The 18806-nt window shown below is 43.0% G+C and overlaps 1 protein-coding gene across 2 annotated transcripts; it reads left to right on the top strand.

The window, feature by feature from the left end:
- The first annotated feature begins 119 nt into the window (after positions 1 to 119).
- Positions 120 to 18281, top strand: LOC113052105 (non-lysosomal glucosylceramidase-like). 2 transcript variants are annotated; one of them, XM_026216435.1, is made up of 18 exons: positions 120 to 457; positions 6542 to 6587; positions 7264 to 7514; positions 8359 to 8450; positions 8536 to 8651; positions 8798 to 9016; positions 9164 to 9403; positions 9946 to 10202; positions 11748 to 11873; positions 13009 to 13193; positions 13754 to 13858; positions 14020 to 14127; positions 14399 to 14550; positions 14686 to 14792; positions 15017 to 15159; positions 15274 to 15389; positions 17101 to 17292; positions 17384 to 18281. In XM_026216435.1, the coding sequence occupies exons 3-18, from the start codon at positions 7324 to 7326 to the stop codon at positions 17600 to 17602; spliced, it is 2568 nt and encodes an 855-aa protein (XP_026072220.1). In that variant the 5' UTR covers positions 120 to 457; positions 6542 to 6587; positions 7264 to 7323; the 3' UTR covers positions 17603 to 18281. The 2 variants fall into 2 exon arrangements, with proteins under 2 accessions (XP_026072220.1, XP_026072221.1); XM_026216436.1 differs by lacking the exon at positions 6542 to 6587.
- Positions 18282 to 18806: the final 525 nt, after the last annotated feature.

Here is an 18806-nt window from a genome sequence, read left to right as displayed (position 1 = left end):
TTAATAGTTGAAGTAGTCAAGAGGTGGCTTATGAGAGAAAATAGATACAGAAAAGGGAAAAGTTTCTTTGGAAAATACTGAACTGGCGACACTCTTTTGCACGCTTCTTCCCCGAGAGTGAGTTTATTGGTACAAGCCAACAGAAGGCCCTACTGTACTGTCGGCTTAGTTCAGCACCGGGGATTGATCTCAGTGTTTTGACTAGTTCATCAAGCGATCTCTATGTGCTGTTCTTCATAAGAAATACTTTCTTAAGGATTTTTATAAATGCTGAATACATGCTTTTCGTCTCCAAAAACTTAGCTTTTGCTGTTCATTTTGAAACAATCCCCAAGATCCACCCCCAAGAAGGTGGATCAGCGGTGGACAGGTACACCGGATGGCTCTGCTGACAGTCAAGCTGTAGCGCGTCAAAACAAGTGCACCCCTGCCACTGACACACAGAGACGAGACAAGGGTAAGAGAGAAAAACACTCCTCTGATGGACTGTGTGGAATGGATCACGAATCAGTCTTAAAGCATAGATGATATAAGTTGCCAGACGTTTAAAGTAGCGATGAGCAAGGGTGCAAACGCATATTGGACATTATTGCAACGTGTCATTCATTATATATGTCTTACCGAAGTGTGATTGTTTTTTATTGGTGCTGTATATTTCAAAAAGACAGCAAAAGTGTTTGACTTTTAACATGATGATCGTCTCTCTGTCTGAGAAGTTAGGCTTACTAATTTCAATAGAATTATTATTGTTGTTGTTTTGAGCTACATGTGAGTTTGCATTTTTTTAAATTATGATTCCCTTATCGAGTCGGTCTCTCGACATTACGTATGGGGAAATCCATTTCCTCGAAATTATGAAGTCTGATTGAATAACTCTTTTGCTTGCAAATAGCCAATGGCGCCCTCGCCCTCACCTGATTGGCTGACAGCCATCAATATAGGTGACGGTGGGCGCCAAAACCCTCAGAATCTTTTTTCTTCACTTGAGTCTGGTTTCGCCGTGGATTCACGCATACAGAGCGGAAAATTGTGGAAAATTATCCCCTCTCGCGTTCCGGTGATTTTACTTTTAAAATGTCTCTTTGCCGCATGTGTGGTGGGCCCATTGATTTCCCGGACGCACACGAGCAGTGTGTGCTGTGCCTGGGTCGGGCTCACGCAGAGGCGGCATTCGAAGGATCCGGATGTCGTGCCTGTGAGGAGCTTCCCATCAAGATCCTTCGTGCAAGGCTGGCCGTTACCCGTAACGGTGGCCCTGTATCTCCTGCCTCTCCCCCGTCCGCCGCCGTCGAGCCGCGAACCGGGAGACTGCAGAGAGCTCCGTCGACGGATTCTGTCGAGGTACTGGCGTCGGCCCAACGCCCACGCCACCCTCACGTGGAAGATCCCCTCTCATACTCTGAGGCCAGTTCCCGCCCTCCACTAGAAGCGCGGGAAATGGTCTCGTTTGGATATGACGAGGACGACGCCATGTCTACTAATGCCTCAGACCCGGGAGCGTGGTCCGAGGCCCCGTCTGAAGCCGCCCCCGCCTCGCTGGATGCCGAGCTTATGGCGATCCTCACGGAGGCGGTGGCAGATATGGAATTGGAGTGGACAGCCCCCAAGGAGCTGCCGTCTAAGAGATGGATGGACGGTTCTTTCCTCGGCGCGGGCCGCCAGGCTGAAGCCCCGCAGAGACCCGCGCCTTTTTTCTCTGAGGTCCACGAGGAACTCACCCGGTCATGGCGCTCCCCTTACTCAGCCCGAGCCCATGCACAGGGGACCCAGCTGCTGACGACGGTGGAAGGGGCGGAGAAATTGGGATACGCGCGACCGCCTCCCGTCGAGGATGCTATCGCGGCCCATCTCGCGTCTTCTCCCGGCTGGAAAACCGCCTCTTTGCCTTCTAAGCCATGTCGAGCTACTGCTCACATCGCTGAGAAGGCGTACATATCTGCTGGACATGCAGCATCTGCCCTCCACACGATGGCAATCCTGCAGGTCTTCCAAACTCGGCTCCTTGGGTCCCTGGATGAGGGAAGCCCGGACCCAGAGTCGCTCAGGAAGCTGCGCACGGCGGCGGATCTCGCTCTCGCGGCGTCAAAAAAGATAGCGCAGGGAATCGGCCGCAATATGAGCAGCCTTGTGGTCCTGCATCGCCATCTGTGGCTGACGCTGTCCGGCATGCGCGATGCCGAAAAGAGGCAGTTCCTGGATGCACCGGTGAGCCCCACCGGTCTTTTCGGTGTCGCGGTGGAATCTCTGTCGGAGAAATACGCCGAGACCGTCAAGCAGTCTAAGATGATGCCTCATCTTTTGCCGAAACGGTCTCAAGCCCCCCCTGCAGCGAGGTCCAGATCTTCTTCGGGACAGCGACAAGCGGGAAATACCAGGCGCGCGTTCCCGAGCGCAGCAGAGCGTCGTGAGCCAGAGCCACCATTCCGCCAGAGGCAGCCCAGGAAGCCCCGTTTTGGTCCGAAACCGGCCTCTAGCAGCCAAGGGCGCCCGGCTGGCAAGAAGGAGCAGCGTTCCTGATGCTCGTGCCAGGGGGAAGAGAGCGCGGGACGTGTTCGTCGGACCCGCGGCGAAAAGGGCGCGTTCCCGCCCAGAGTTCGTCAAAGATGTGAATGTTGTGAGAATGAAACCGCTATGTTCTGTTTCAATAAACATGCATTACATGCCTCAGCAAAAGAGCTTTCTTCCTCCCTCTACTATTACCCGCTACATAAGCGAAGCCTCTCCTCCGAGAGATGCTTCGCAAAGCGGAAGCTCGGGGAAACCCGAGGAGGTGACTATGTATGTTCCCGTGCAAGAAGCCGCGAACGAGTCACCTGCCACTCATATAGCGGTCAACGCTTTCCCAGTGGCTGGCGCGCACGCCCCGCCGCAGCATGCATTAATACCCTCCGTATTGAGTCATCTCAGCGCGTGGGCGACGCTCCCCGCGGCATCTTATTGGGTGATCAACACGATAAAACGCGGCTATACGCTCCAGTTCGCTCGCAGACCACCCCGCTTCGGCGGTGTGATTATGACAGAAGTGTCAGAACAGAGCGCCCCGCTGCTACGAGCAGAAATATCCTCTCTCCTGGCCAAACAAGCAGTAGAGATAGTGCCCGTGGAACGGAGAAATTCCGGTTTCTACAGCCGTTATTTTCTAGTTCCGAAAAAGGACGGAGGTATGCGCCCCATCTTAGACCTGAGATTACTGAACAAAGCGCTCGCGAAACGCACGTTCAAGATGATAACTGTGAAGCAGATCCTCGCGCACATTCAGCCCGACGATTACTTCATTGCAGTGGATCTAAAGGATGCTTACTTCCACATCCAGATAGCCCCACATCACAGGCGCTTCCTGCGTTTTGCATTCGAGGGTGTGGCGTACCAGTTCAAAGTGTTGCCGTTTGGGCTCGCTTTGGCTCCCCGTGTATTCACAATATGCATGAATACAGCGCTCGCTCCCCTGAAGCTCAGTGGAATGCGCATACTGAATTATCTCGACGACTGGTTAGTCATCGCACGGTCGAGAAGCGCTCTCGAGGAACACAAACACAGACTCCTCGCCCATCTGACAGGTTTGGGGCTGTCTGTGAACATTCAGAAGAGCACACTGCAGCCGCGCCAATATATCACATTCCTGGGTATGATACTGGACTCGCGCTCTATGACCGCGAAGCTGTCAGAGCCGAGAATCCAGTCGATTCAAAATACACTAGCCCTCTTCGTTCAAGGCAGAGCTATCCCCTTAAGAACGTTTCAGAGGTTGCTCGGTCTGATGGCGGCCGCAGCCTCCGTCTGCAGACTGGGCTTGTTACACATGAGACCGCTTCAACACTGGTTACAGAGCCGAGTGAAGCCGCGGGCGTGGAGAGCGGGAACGGAACGCCTTATCATAACGCGTTCATGTCTCGAGACTCTGGCGCCTTGGTTCGGCACGACCATATTCGAGCAGGGTGCTGCTATGGGCAGAGTGGTCAGACGTGTAGTGGTCACTACGGATGCTTCACTATCAGGCTGGGGAGCCCTATGCGATGGCAGACCAGCATTCGGTACGTGGACAGGGGACCAGACGCGCTGGCATATAAACTGCTTGGAGATGGAAGCGGTTCATCTAGCGCTGCAGAGTTTCCTTCCGTTTGTGAAACACCGTCATGTTCTCATCAGAACGGACAACACGGCGGTGGTGGCGTACATCAATCGCCAGGGAGGTTTGCGTTCGCGATCCCTGCAGGGATTAGCGAGACAGCTGCTGTTATGGACGGACAGGGTACTTCTGTCGATTCGAGCAGTGCACGTACCGGGCAGCTTGAATTGCGGCGCGGACATGCTGTCCAGGGACGGCATTGTACACGGAGAATGGAGGCTCCATCCGCAAACGATAAATATGATCTGGAATCTGTTTGGCAAAGCGGAGATCGACCTCTTTGCGTCGCAAGAGAACGCCCACTGCCCTCTGTACTTCTCGCTGACAGCATCCCCCCTGGGGGGAGACGCGCTGTCGAGCCGCTGGCCAAAGGGACGGAAGTATGGTTTTCCCCCAGTCAAGTTAATGCCGCTGGTGCTGCAGAAGATCAGGGAGGAGAGATGTGCGTTGATCCTGGTAGCACCCAAATGGCCCAACCAGCCGTGGTTCCCGGAACTGGTGAACATGTCGCGGCTTCCCCCGTGGCGGATCCCGCCGAGAAGGGACCTCTTATCCCAGGCGAGGGGCACCATATGGCACCCCAACCCAGAGCTTTGGGATCTGCATGTGTGGCAGATCAGCGTGGATTATATCAGCGAGTGCTGCAGACAATAGCAGAGGCTAGAGCCCCTTCGACGAGGCGTTTATACACTCTGAAGTGGAAAGTATTTGCTAACTGGTGTGTTGACAAAAATGAGGACCCCAGGAGTTGCGATATCTCCATTATTCTGACCTTCCTACAGGAACGTCTGGATGCTGGCAGTACCCCATCTACAGTGAAAGTCTACGTGGCCGCTATCGCCGTTTTTCGTGACTTGCTAGACGGCCATTCAGTGGGGAGGCACCCCCTGATAACGAGCTTTCTTCGGGGAGCTAGGCGGCTTAATCCACCCCGCCTTCGTCAGATGCCGGTCTGGGACCTGTCATTAGTGCTTAGTGCGCTGTCCAACCCACCTTTTGAACCAGCCGAGTTAAGCGACCTTAAAGTGCTCTCATTTAAGACGGCGCTACTGCTCGCGCTAGCTTGCGGGAAACGAGTGGGAGACTTGCATGCCCTGTCAGTGAACAGCGCGTGTATGCAGTTTGGACCGGACGATTGTATGGTCAGACTTTTACCCAAACGCGGTTATTCGCCTAAAGTGCTCTCAACGCCGTTCAGAGCTCAGATAATTACAATTCAAGCATTTTGCCCCGAGGAGGACAGTAATTCAGTGTCTCAGAAGTGCGCTTTGTGCCCCGTGCGTGCCCTGCGTGCATATGTGAACAGAACTAGCCAGTTTCGAACTTCAGAGCAGCTTTTCGTCTGCTACGCGGGTGCCAAGAAGGGCAGCGCGCTGTCGAAGCAGAGGCTATCACACTGGATAGTGGAGGCTGTGCGACTAGCTTATGCTTCCCGGGGAACCGCCTGCCCAATCGGGGTGCACGCCCACTCCACAAGGAGTTTGGCGTCGTCATGGGGTTGGGCGAAAGGTATGTCTATTCAGGACATTTGTTTCGCAGCGGGCTGGTCGTCTCGCAACACGTTTGCGAGATTCTATAATCTGGACATTCCCTCGTTCGCATCACATGTGCTGTCAGTGCAGGAGGAGGGAGTTGAGCAGTCTTTGGACTAAGCTATGGGCACGCCCTACCTAGCGCGTGCACTAGCCGTGGTTCTTTCTACCAGGTCAGCGTCAGTTATTGTTGTAATAGCTGCGGTTGAGGTATTCATTCACTATCTAATGTGGTCCCTTTATTATGCCCGCATTATAAGCCGGCAGTGTATTCCCAAGCACCAACATATTGCTGCATTTTCCCCATATCACACCAGTGTTGCTTATCTGGGTGCACTGGATTACGATGGTGTAAGAGCTGATTTGGCTCTGTGCCAAGAGGTGTTTCAACCAGGTCCGGTACCCGACCTAGAGCTAACGCGCTGTAAGAGCTAGTGCTTATGCTCTTCTGTGGCTCGATGCGAGCTGGGCCGGACAGTATTTCCCACACGGCGGGGGTTTTATTGTTCCCCATACGTAATGTCGAGAGACCGACTCGATAAGGGAACGTCCCCGGTTACTCACGTAACCTTAGTTCCCTGAGAGGAGGGAACGAGACATTACGTAACCTGCCGTGTGGAAAAACCTTCCAGCCTCATTACTCTCGTTCAGTGGAAGATTCTGAGGGTTTTGGCGCCCACCGTCACCTATATTGATGGCTGTCAGCCAATCAGGTGAGGGCGAGGGCGCCATTGGCTATTTGCAAGCAAAAGAGTTATTCAATCAGACTTCATAATTTCGAGGAAATGGATTTCCCCATACGTAATGTCTCGTTCCCTCCTCTCAGGGAACTAAGGTTACGTGAGTAACCGGGGACGTTATTATTATTCTTTTTTTTTTGCAGAACGGATTGGTGTTTGGGGCATGTCAAAATAACGTTTAAAACTTGTGTAAGTGATAAATAAAATATATATTTTTAAATGTATCTTTAAATTTGTAAATAAAATATTATATGTAAACAGATGGACTGGAAACAGAAACGACACCAGAATGGAAATAGGGTTATAAAATAAGGACCAATCTTGGTTTTGGTATTCGACAGAGCTATTTTTGTCATTTAAATAATTTTTATTATTACTAGTCTGTTGTTTTAATTCAGTGCAAATGCATTGAATTTGCAGTGCAGTAGATTAAGTGCTGTCAGAAATGTCAAGACCTCTTGATGTGGGATAGGCTGAGGATGTACTGATTTCATATTTGTTTGGCCAAATTAATTCTGCCCTGCAGAAAAATTATGGGTTATATTTTCCTGGACCAGGGGTGAAATGAAGCAAAGGGCAAGCCATTGTTATTTAATTAAAAGGAAAAGGATCAGGCTTCAACTCCAGCCAGTGGTTGTCACTCCGTCACTCTGGTGACAGATGAACTTTGCATTTGTATGTAGATTACCTGCCCATTCATGCAGATCAGAAATTGTAATCTCAATTTTTACTTGCACAACACAGTAGGCAAGATGTCATTTTTCAAACCTTGTGTCATTTAGATGATCCATTGATTTAAACTTAAACAAAGTAAATATCTTATATGCATTAACATTTTTTTTCTATTTTGCCCTTTTTTTTACAGAGGATTTAGGGAGCAGATTTTTACAAATTTGGTTTGGACTGGTGATCCAACAGCTCTGCTATGGATTTAAATGACAGCACGTCTCTGGCTGAGCTGATGAGCCGGTATGTGTCTACAGAAACAGGATTTGGTGTCCCCAAAGATGGCTGGCGGATATGTCTGGCACACGAGTTCAAAGAGAAGCGGAAACCATTTCAAGCCAGAGATGTCTCATTGCCCAGCTTGATCGAGCATATTTCTTTAGGGGTCAGGTATGTTTATGCTTGATTCACTTGGTCATTCATTTCTTGGTCCTCACGTCATCTACAGCAAACACAATTACTAAAGAATTGAATTAGTTCATATCAAAAGCTGCTGAAATAGACCATTCTACACATCTCAGCTGTGTTTTGCTGTTTACCAATGTATGGTCTGAAACGAGAACAGGAAATATTGTTCAGTGGTTATATTCTGCCCACAGACGGACATGTCTTAATTCCCTTCTTCTGCTAAACCCTCTTTGACTCGATTCCTAGCAGCTTCATTTAGTCAACCAGTGTTTCATGGTTACTGAAAAAATCTAGTTAAACCAGAAATCCGAGCACATGGATCATTTCTGGGTTACCTGCAGGCACTTTGCAGTGTAGCAAGTGTTTTTACCTGGATCAAAAAAAAGGTGTTTTTTATCCTCTTCACAGCTTTTTCAGCCAATCCCATAATGCCATCTGCCCTTTTGTGTTTGTGTGAATCTGTCTCTGTTTCTAGACGCTCTTGTGCTGAGAGCAGCAAGCCTGAAAACAGCTGCATGTGCATTATAGCGAGGAGAAGGAGTGAGACAGAATGAGTTGGATGGAGTGGTTTGAGATTGCCTAAAGGGAAATTTAGTATTTATATGTGAAAGAGAGCTTCATTATTTGAACTATCGTTGTTGTGAAGCTATAAAGACCCGTTTAAGAAGTCAAAAGTTGTGCAAGTAGATACATGCCAACGTATTGAACCCAACTCTGTTATACCCATCCTCAGTGTTCATCAGTACCAGTTGAAGTCTATTTCTATATTCTGACTGAGAGAAAGATCAATCAGTTTAGTGAATTCCTCCTTGCTTTGTCTGAGCAGGTATATGAGATGGTGGTACAGAAAGACCCGGGTTGAGAAGAAGGCTCCTTTTATTGATATGTTTGGGGCTTTACCACTAAGACAGATTTATGGTAAGTGCAAAGACAAACAGAAACATCAAAGCAACAACAGAACTCTTGAAATGACCCAGTGTGACAGAGGACACATTTTGTGCAGGTGCTCCTCTTGGTGGCATTGGTGGAGGCAGTATCACGCGGGGATGGAGGGGAGATTTCTGCCGGTGGCAACTGAATCCTGGAATGTACCACTACGAAACCGTTATTGCTAACCAGGTAAAGAACTGGTGTGATCCAATAAAATAAAAATAAAAATATTCTGTTGGTATGTAGTGTGTGTGTGTGTGTTTTGTTATATATGCAGGTGGTCAGATCTCCCTTTGACCTAGTTTAAGTCTGTTTTAACCCCCTCTATCTCCTAGTTTACAGTGTGTCTGCGGAGGGGGGGTCAGACAGTATATCAGCAGGTGCTGTCTATGGAGCGGCCCCCGACTCTTCAGGGTTGGAACTGGGGTTATTGTGGTGAATATGCCTTTTACCATGCTCTGTACCCACGAGCCTGGACCGTCTACCACCTGCCTGGCCAGAATGTCACCCTCACCTGTAGGCAGGTGTCACCTGTCATTCCTCATGACTACAAGGTGACAAGCTGACTTTGCCATCACATATTAAAACAGTGAAATGTTATTTAAAATTGTAACAATATTTCAAAATACTACAGTTTTTACAGTGTGCAGTCTTGGTGAGCTTGACTTGCTGGTTTAAATTCATCCTTTTCTCTTTTTCAGGACTCCAGTCTTCCAGTGGCTGTGTTTGTGTGGGCCATTGAGAATAAGAATGATTATGCACTTGATGTTTCCATCATGTTCACGATGGTTAATGGGTCGGGCCATAAAGACGATAAGAGTGGGGGCCACTGGAACGAACCTTTTCACCTTGAAAAAGACGGAGAATCTGTGTCTGGGGTGCTACTACATCACCAGACGCGTGTCAACCCTTACACTCTGTGCATAGCTGCAAGAGAAAAGGTAATGTAAATGGTGAAGCAGCAGGTTTTGCCTGTAGTAAATTCATGAAAACAACTCGTCTGTCAGGAGGAGCGCACACTGCACTGACAAAAACCACTCAGCCAAACAGGTTCCACCATCACACCGCTGTACTGTGAGAGCTCCTGTTTCTCTGTGTAAATAAGAGCATTATAAGGGTGTATGATTGCTGTGGTTCACCACAATAAACTATGCAAAGATACAGCAAATATCACATATAGCATATAAGTGCTTCTCAAACGTTTTATTGAGAAACAAGACTTTAATGACAGCTTAAACTGTTGATTAAAGATGCAAAATGCTTTTTTTTTTGTCTGTGGAAAAGATATGTTGATGACTTCAATGTTGCTTTTGGACTCCACTGACAAAAATGGTTTAAACATTCTTCAGATATAGGTTTGGAATAACATATGGTTGAGTGAGTGATGACAGAACGTAATTATTATTTTTTTAGACAGCTCACTAGGTTTTGAGACAGAGCTGTTGTTCTTCCTCTCTTTATTTAAAGTTTCGCTTTATTTTAGACTGGTCAAGAGATCAGTCACCAGACGGCGTTCAGCCCAAAGGGAACCTGTAGTGCTCTGTGGAGTGACCTCATGACTGATGGACGACTCGACTCGCCTAAGGACTCCAGCCCACCCACACAGAAAGAGGAGGAAGTGGCGGCAGCTCTGGCTGTGAGCTGCTCGGTGCCTGCTAACAGTCACAACAGTGTGGAGTTCAGTTTGGCCTGGGATATGCCTAAAATCACATTTGGTTCCAGAGAGAGAATATATGTCAGGTATGTGAATATGCTGAATCGGACAAACGAACAAGCCCTTTCTTTCATCGAGATTATAAATACATCATGATTCTTGATTTAATACTTTCTGGTTGGTTGTTAGTGGGAGGGACATTCTCACTCTAGAGAGCATTTGATTGGACAAAAATCTGTGTAGAGCAACATGAGGCATCAATATTTTGGACTGTTTCCACAGAAGTGAACATTTTTGATGCGAACAGCATGAAAAGTTGTGCAGGGGAGAGATTTGTCTCAGTTCAGTGATTTCAGATGAATTGGAGAATGACGTATATATCAAAAATGTATATATCTTCAAATATATTATCAATCATGTTTTTTTTTTAACATCTCTAATTTATGGTTTCACACAATATGCTCCGGGTCTTTATTTGTTGTTTTGTCTAATCATTTTTGTCTTTGTACACATTATGGATCAGGTAACTCTCGTCTTTGTTTTCAGTAGTGTGTGTGTAAATTGTCTTTTAATCTATATACACTATCAGAAGTGCTTTTCTTTCTTTCTTTCTTTCTTTCTTTTTTTTAAAGGAATTAATACATTTATTCAGCAAGAGGCACTAATTTCTATTTCTGTTTTAAAAAAAAATTATACTTTCTGTTCATCAGAGAATCATGAAAAAATGCAGTTTGTACAAAAACCTTAAGCAGCGCAACTGTTTTCAACACTAATAGTAATATGAGCATCACATCAGCATATTAGAATGATTTCTAAAGGAACAAGTGACACTGAAGACTGGAGTAATATTGACAATTTAGCTTTGCAATCATAGGGATAAATTACATTGTAAGATATATTAAAACATAAAATTGTAAAATGTTAAATTGTAATAATATTTCAATATATTACCATTTTTAAATGCAGCATTAGTGACTTTTAAGTGAATTTATTGACTCCAAGATTTTGAACAATAATGTATGTCCTTTTATAGTCCCAAATGCTGACAAAAAAGATGTACATTATTGATTTACAGTTGCAGTTTTCATAACTGAGAAAAATATTAATTTTGAAATAATTATAAAAAACTCATAACTAATGGCTTAAAAAAAGGACAAACAATGTGGTATGTCTTGCCATACTTCCTGTTTCAATAGGAAATTGTGCTTTCATGCAATTTCATAAGATTTTTTAAAAGGAAGTGGTGTGGCTGTAATATATAAAAAATACTATTTACAAGCTTCATGTAAGGATGGGACATCAACAGTCATACATTTCAGCACACATGACAATCCTGAAAAGCTACAGTTTGCGCCTCTTACATATTCACATTAGAGCAGCAATGCTAATTTATTTAATCTCAGAGAATCCAGGAGACAGTGATGCATAAATACTCCAAATTAAAAACTCTCATTATTTTAGTTTGCATTATGTTAATGAGACCTAGACTTCACTGCATTCCATTAATGGGAATTGGGGGAAATGTGGTCACTTGTTATATGAAGATCTCAGTGCTTTGTTTTGTTTATAGACTATATAATTGCATTTGAAATGATGAAATAATAAGATTGTTGGTGTGGTGTTTGTTTCAGGAGATACACACGTTATTACAGCACCAAAGGAGATGCTGCCCCGTCTCTGTCTCACTACGCGCTCACACACTACAGTAAATGGGAGCAGAGCATTGATGAGTGGCAGAGGCCGATTCTACAGGACAGGTAAAAAGAAATGTAATTTTCCCATGAAAAATATCAAACTTTAGGGCACAACAGCCTGTCCTATCGTTTAATCAGATCAGGTTGTCTGTGGCTGATTTGTGTGACTTCTTTTTATGGAGATTGATTGGTTATAGCGAGAACGTGCTACGATTGGTCAGTGAAGGGTGGCTGTTATCTGATTGGCTCGAGCAGACAGTGGGTGGAGTCCACGTATTTGTAAATTGTCAGCGACTTGACACTAGAATTGTGTCAAAATCCACAAATGCGGCGGGCGATCCACAAATGCACAGAAATACATTCACAAATTTACGGGGAGAGATTTACAACTGCACGTGATGCAATTCACAAATGAATCCCAGGCAAAGTTGTGTTTGTGACATAAAAATATATATATATTTTTATTTGCAAATCTCATTTTATTTATTTGTGAATTTAATTCATGTTTGTGAATTTCTTAAGATTAATTTGTGGATCTCATTCTATTTATTTGTCATCATGTTTAATTTTTGTTAATCTCTTTGCATTTATTTATGGATAATCATAATCTATTCATTTGGAATTATGCAACAATTCTATCTCCACAGTTATTCATCAAAAAGACTATGTGTAAGGAAGCAGTCATTCTTCTTCCTGCAAATTGATTTAACTATTTATTAAATGAACAGGAGTTATAGATTTGTCCATTATGTGCATAGACATGAGTAGACCTTATATCCCATTTTGCGCATATTGCTAATTTTGTTTCAACAATCCCCTTCCTATTGTTGAGTGCACTAAATACATAATGAATTGTGTGTGGTTTGAGTGGTATTGGCACAGTCACATGCAACATACTATGACTAATTCTAGGTGTCCACCTTTTGTTTCAACATAAAGCAGCTATTCTTTTCAGTTTCTCGGCTGATTAATCTGTTGGTGTTTGGCCATTTTGAGAAAAGGAGTATTGGAGATATCCATTGTCAGCTTTTACTGACAGTTTCATCATTGGACAAACCATGTCTTTTGTAGTTGTTGTTTTAATATTATGAAATCTTGTGTAATATAATTATATATATTTAATAATAATTTAATGCATTTCAGCATCTATGTTGTGTATGTTTTAATACCGGTAGACTTGAACACTGTGTTGTTCTAGGTCTCTTCCAGCTTGGTATAAGTCCGCTCTGTTTAATGAGCTGTACTTCGTTGTGGATGGTGGAACTGTGTGGGTGGAGCTTCCAGAGGACGCTGACATCAGCGGTGGGCTTCGTTCTGAGGATGGAGGGCTTCCAGCCCAGCCTGAAGCTGTCAAGGAGTATGGACGATTCGCTTACCTAGAGGGTAACATTTAACGTTAACTTAACATGTTAACTAAGTTTAAGATTTATATAGAAAAGGTTTATAACATTTGATTTGGGTGTATAATTAATATACATGCCATGTCTAAAAAAACATGCCAAATTTTTTTTTTTAGTTTGTTTTAGTAATTTTATGTAATTTTTATTTATTTTTCTTATTTCTATAAAGTTTTAATTAATTTTATATCACTTTGTGATTTAACTACTTAAACTAAAAATATTATATTTCTGTTAGTTGCCAAGGCAACATTTTGTAATTTTTTTTTAATTGACATTTTTCTTGTAGTAGTTATATTTTCCTTAATTTCAGTTTTATAACTGAGCATTACTGAGAGTAAATCCGTTCACTGCAAAGTCCTAAACAGTGTTATTTTAGTAGCATTTATTTTTTGTATTTTAAATTTCAGTTTTATTTCAGGTACTGAAAATGAATTTGAATAGTTTTAGTATAAGGTTTAAATGACACTTTAGATCTCATATCAGTATTCTCTAAATGTTCAGTAAAGTTTAAACCTGAGTGATAAATAACTTCTCTCACTCCAGGGCAGGAGTACAGGATGTATAACACATACGACGTGCACTTCTATGCTTCATTCGCTCTCATCATGCTCTGGCCCAAGCTGGCTCTGAGCGTACAGTATGATATTGGTGAGATAAACGTCCAGTTGAACAGACAGTATTCAAATTCATTACTAATTATTTAGTTTTGATAGTGCGTGTTTTAAAATTCATTTCCTGACACTTTCTCATACTGTTTTGCATTCTCTGTTTGTTTAATTATACTCTTTCTCTCTATCTCTTATATTCAGCTGGTAGTGTGGTTCAACATGACCCTACAGAGAGGTTAAATCTAATGAATGGCCGATGCTCTCCAGTCAAGACCCGGGGCGTTGTACCTCACGACCTTGGAGACCCTGGTGAGTTGTGCAGAATAGGATACCATGAATTCACGCATGCCACATGTTCAAGATATAGAAAGACAGTTCACCTAAAATGGAAATTGTAATCATCTTGAACCCCATATTTTTTCTTGTGGAAGAAAATGAGATTTTAGCATAATGTTAAATTATGAAAAGCACATTTGAATGGTCAGATTGTTGCTACCATATTTTTTATTTTTATTTTTTTCAAACTGATTCACCTCATTGTGTTAACATGTCAATAAACCTACTCTTTTATTTCAAACAGATGATGAGCCATGGGTTCGTGCCAATGCATACATGATCCATGATACAGCTGACTGGAAGGATCTGAACCTGAAGTTTGTGCTGCAGGTGTACCGAGACTATTACCTGACACAGGATGAGCAGTATCTGAAGGACATGTGGCCCATATGCCAGGTGACTTTTTCTGTGTTATATTTTAGTATTTCGCATAAAATTTGATCCCCTGTATATGCAAATGTGAAGGGACTTGTCAAGTTCCAAGGATTTTAAGAAACATTACTCAAATATCTGTTGTTCTGGCTTCTTTAGACAGTTATGGAAACAGAGTTGAAATTTGATAAGGATGGTGATGGGCTGATAGAAAATTCTGGCTATGCAGATCAGACTTATGATGGATGGAAGGTGACAGGACCCAGGTTGGCACACAGAATTGAATTAAATTAAATGATTAGCATTAAATTAAGTGTTTCAGATAAGTAAATATATATATGTATATATGTATGTATATTCACATTTCTCAGAATAAAGCATTTTAATTATTTTACATTTTTATGTTTTTATGTTTAATTTGTATATTAAAATGTTGTATAATGACAATTGTTTTGTGAGTAACAACATCCGAGTGTTTCTGGTCCTCCAGTGCTTACTGTGGTGGCCTGTGGCTGGCGTCAGTGTGCATGATGTGTAAAATGGCACGTGTGCTGAACTGCGAGTCCGTTTATCAACGCTATAGAGATATTTTGGAGAGAGGAAGAGCAGCCTTTGACAAACTCCTGTGGAATGGTGAGTGTAAGCATACACACAGTGCCAAAACACTACCACACTGATTTCTACAAGCAAGATTTAATTTAATGGGTTAATTTTTCACATTGTGAAATCTATTTCTTCTTCTAATAGGCAAATACTACAACTACGACAGCAGTGGACGGAGCCTGTCCAACAGTGTGATGTCGGACCAGTGTGCAGGCCAGTGGTTTCTCAGGGCCTCTGGACTTGGAGAAGATGACTACCAGGTCAGTCTGAAAAAAAAAAAAATCTTAAGAGCACTTTTTTTCTCTTATGTTCTCTAAGACTGTATTTCTTTTTTATTTTTTTACCAAAATGCTATAAGCTAGTAATACTGTGAAAAAAATTAAATATATGTATGTTCCTATAGCTCAATTGGTAGAGCGTTGCTTTTAAGCGCAAGGTTGGGGGTTCGATTCCCCGGGAACACATGATAGCCTGAATGCACTCAAAGTCCTTTTAGGCAAGTGGTGCCACTCGGCCGCCATCTTGGCAACACCTCCGGGCAGCTATTTCAGATTAACAAGACCAGCTCCTATCTAAATGAATGGGCAGAGAGTCAGAACTGCACTGTCACTGGTCACCGGGACATAAAAACTGCTTGTATAGAAACAGCAGGAAAATATGCTAAAAATCGCTGAAAATTTTTTATGACTTTGCCCCAAAATAAGGTTTAAAATGCCTTTTTCCCACAGGTTATACTTTTACTACGCATGCGCAAGGGTTCTTCAACTGTGCGCGTATGTCAGTGGAACCAGACGATAGGCTTAAATATTTCCCGGCTTGACTTTTAAAAGCAGATGATTGGCTTTCCAGCGGGAGGGGCGGGACATGTGCGTACAACCGCCATCTTTGCAGTTACGGGTTTTCCTTATATAGTTGAATGGAGGATAGAGGAGGTGGCATGTCTCTTATAAATTGTCTCTGATGCACTGTAAGTCGCTTTGGATAAAAGTGTCTGCTAAATGCATAAATTTAATTTTTTTATTTTAATTTTTAAATTTAAAGGTGCTGTAGGGAACTTTAGTAAAAAAAAATATTTTTTACATATTTATTAAACCTGTCATTATGTCGTGACAGTAGAATATGAGACAGATAATCTGTGAAAAAAATCAAGCTCCTCTGGCTCCTCCCAGTGGTCCTATTGCCATTTGCAGAAAGTCATGCGCTCCCGGTAAAAAACAACCAATCAGAGCTGCGGTCCGTAACTTTGTTTGTGTTCAAAATGTAGAAAAATGAACATAATAAGCGAGTACACCATGAATCCATTTTCCAAACCGTGTTTTTAGCTTGTCCTGAATCACTAGGGTACACCTATAATAAGTGTTTATATTCGGACTATTTTAGATTGCTTCGGGGGTACTGTGACGGAGTAACACTTTTGTGATTCTTCATAGACATAAACAGAGAGAAGTAGCTCCGGCTACAATGTTCTTCCGCAAGACGCAAGCAGTTCTGTTTATTAACCGCTAGAGTGTCAAAAGTTCCCTACTGCAGCTTTAAGATATATATTTAAAATGTATATATGTAAAAAAAGTGTTACTTATTCCTGTGATAGCAAAGCTCAATCTTCAGCAACCATTTATTCAGTCTTCAGTGTCACATGGCCTTTCATAAATTATGCTAATATGCTGGTTTGGTGTTCAAGAAACATTTATTATTATCATCATCATCACAGTTGGAAATGGTTGTGCTGCTTAATGAAGTGTGATAAGAGATACAGTTCTTTTTCAGGATTCTTTGATGAGTTTGAAAAACAACAGTCTTTTGTAGCATACTTCTTTTAAACTGTCATTTTAACCTATTTAATGCATCCTTATGTATAAAAAAAAACATTGTGTTATTTTATACAAATTGAAATGTATGCATCAGTGTTCTATCCTGGATGGAAACTAACATGGATTTTTTTTTTTTATCTTCATTGATTTCTCTATGCAGGCTTTTCCCAAGGAGAAGATCTGTAGCGCACTGAAGTCTGTGTTTGACCTCAACGTTATGAGCTTTGCAGGCGGCCAGATGGGTGCGGTGAACGGGATGAGGCCAGAGGGTGCGCCTGACTGTTCCAGTGTCCAATCAGATGAGGTGTGGGTGGGAGTAGTGTACGGATTAGCAGCTACGATGATACATGAGGTAATCAAACCTCAGATCATATCACCAGGTTCCAGATGAAATTACTCTTTAAATTAACTCCGAATACATCCCACTGTCTTTTTTTTCCCAGGGTATGATAGAAGAGGGAATGCACACTGCGGAAGGCTGTTACCGTGCTGTATGGGAACGAATGGGAATGGCCTTTCAGACTCCTGAAGCATACTGCGAGAAAGGCATTTACCGCTCTCTCGCTTATATGAGGCCTTTGAGCATCTGGGCAATGCAGCTTGCACTAAACAATCGACCGAACCACAACAAAACCACTGCTAAAGATGTGGGACAGGACTGAGCTGGAGCCTTATAAATATCCTGAAGGAAACTGCAGAGCCTCCTTAATGAAGTGACCTCTTAATCCCTGTTTTAAAAGACTGCAAAGGGACTTTGGATACAATGTCATCATGGACTGTTGGTTCACACTGAACCTTCTTTTCCAGTTATTTTGTAAAACTGCCATTTCCACTGAAAATTTGCAGAAGCTTTCCCACCGTCCTACGTAGTAGCTGTACAGTAAATCATAGTTTAAGGCTTGGTCTCAGTGAGCTGACAGACTGTTCATTATGATTTTGGGAGTAGGGTCATTGATCTTTGGAAATCAAGTAGTTCGAACATGATTCTTTATCATTTTCACTGTATATTTCTATTATGGGAATGGCTGAGTACTTGAAGAAAGAACTGCTTGTTCTCTCATTCTCTCCTTTTTTTATTAAATACTGGTGCTTGGATGTGTCATAACGCATCTATCTGAGGCTTTGACAAGTCAGTACCGCACACTATTATACAGAATTGTAATAGATATATAAGTAAATTGGAATGAATGTATACTGCCATCAGATTATTTTTCTTCCCAGATGCATCATAAAGCATTTATTTTATCTGCTGTATGTTGGTGCTACTGTAAGGAAATGCTAGAAAACCACCTTTTATAACTTTCTAGGATGTTAAAGTGTATTAAATGGCTTCCAAGGTCACCTGTGACGGATGCTTTATTGTTAAAGCTCAGTGCTTCTCTGTGCTGGTTTTGTGTAGGTGTAGGAACATCCTAGGCTCATAAGGCTTAAGATTGTGTCCGAGGGGTGCTATTCATTATTCGGCTGACTAACTTGTGAAAGCAAGAATTTTTCATTTTCAAATTATGATTGGGAACAAAAATGTGATGCCAAGTCTGGGAACCAAAGCTATAATTCTTAGAGTACAACCTATTTAATGATTCCTAGGATACATCTAGCAGCAATATATGAAGTTTAAACTCCAATAAGAAATTCAGATATCCAAAAGTAAATTGTGGACCGTTTCAGTAGAAAAAAATCACCATGGAATCCATCACTATCATGAAAGAATCATGCTTTTCATGACACCAGCATTGTTGGTGTTACTGGTGTTTTGGCCATCAGCCACTAGAGGTCTATCTTGAGCTTTCCAGTCTGTTTCCATCAGTTTCCACAGATCTCTGTCTTGAGTGCTTCATCTCTCTGGAGTGCTAGACAGGAATCTAA

Source organism: Carassius auratus, chromosome 32 (genome assembly GCF_003368295.1).
Source record: "Carassius auratus strain Wakin chromosome 32, ASM336829v1, whole genome shotgun sequence".
NCBI lineage: Eukaryota > Metazoa > Chordata > Actinopteri > Cypriniformes > Cyprinidae > Carassius > Carassius auratus.
The sequence above is the reverse complement of the archived record's forward strand: the minus strand, read 5'-3'. Positions and strand labels throughout refer to the sequence as shown.

Excerpts from the sequence above, each read along its gene's own strand:
- LOC113052105 (XM_026216436.1), top strand. The coding sequence starts at position 7,324 with ATGGATTTAAATGACAGCACGTCTCTGGCTGAGCTGATGAGCCGGTAT. Across the intron at positions 7,515-8,358 it reads CATATTTCTTTAGGGGTCAG|GTATATGAGATGGTGGTACA; the intron begins GTATGTTTATGC and ends TTGTCTGAGCAG. Across the intron at positions 14,551-14,685 it reads ACATGTGGCCCATATGCCAG|ACAGTTATGGAAACAGAGTT; the intron begins GTGACTTTTTCT and ends TGGCTTCTTTAG.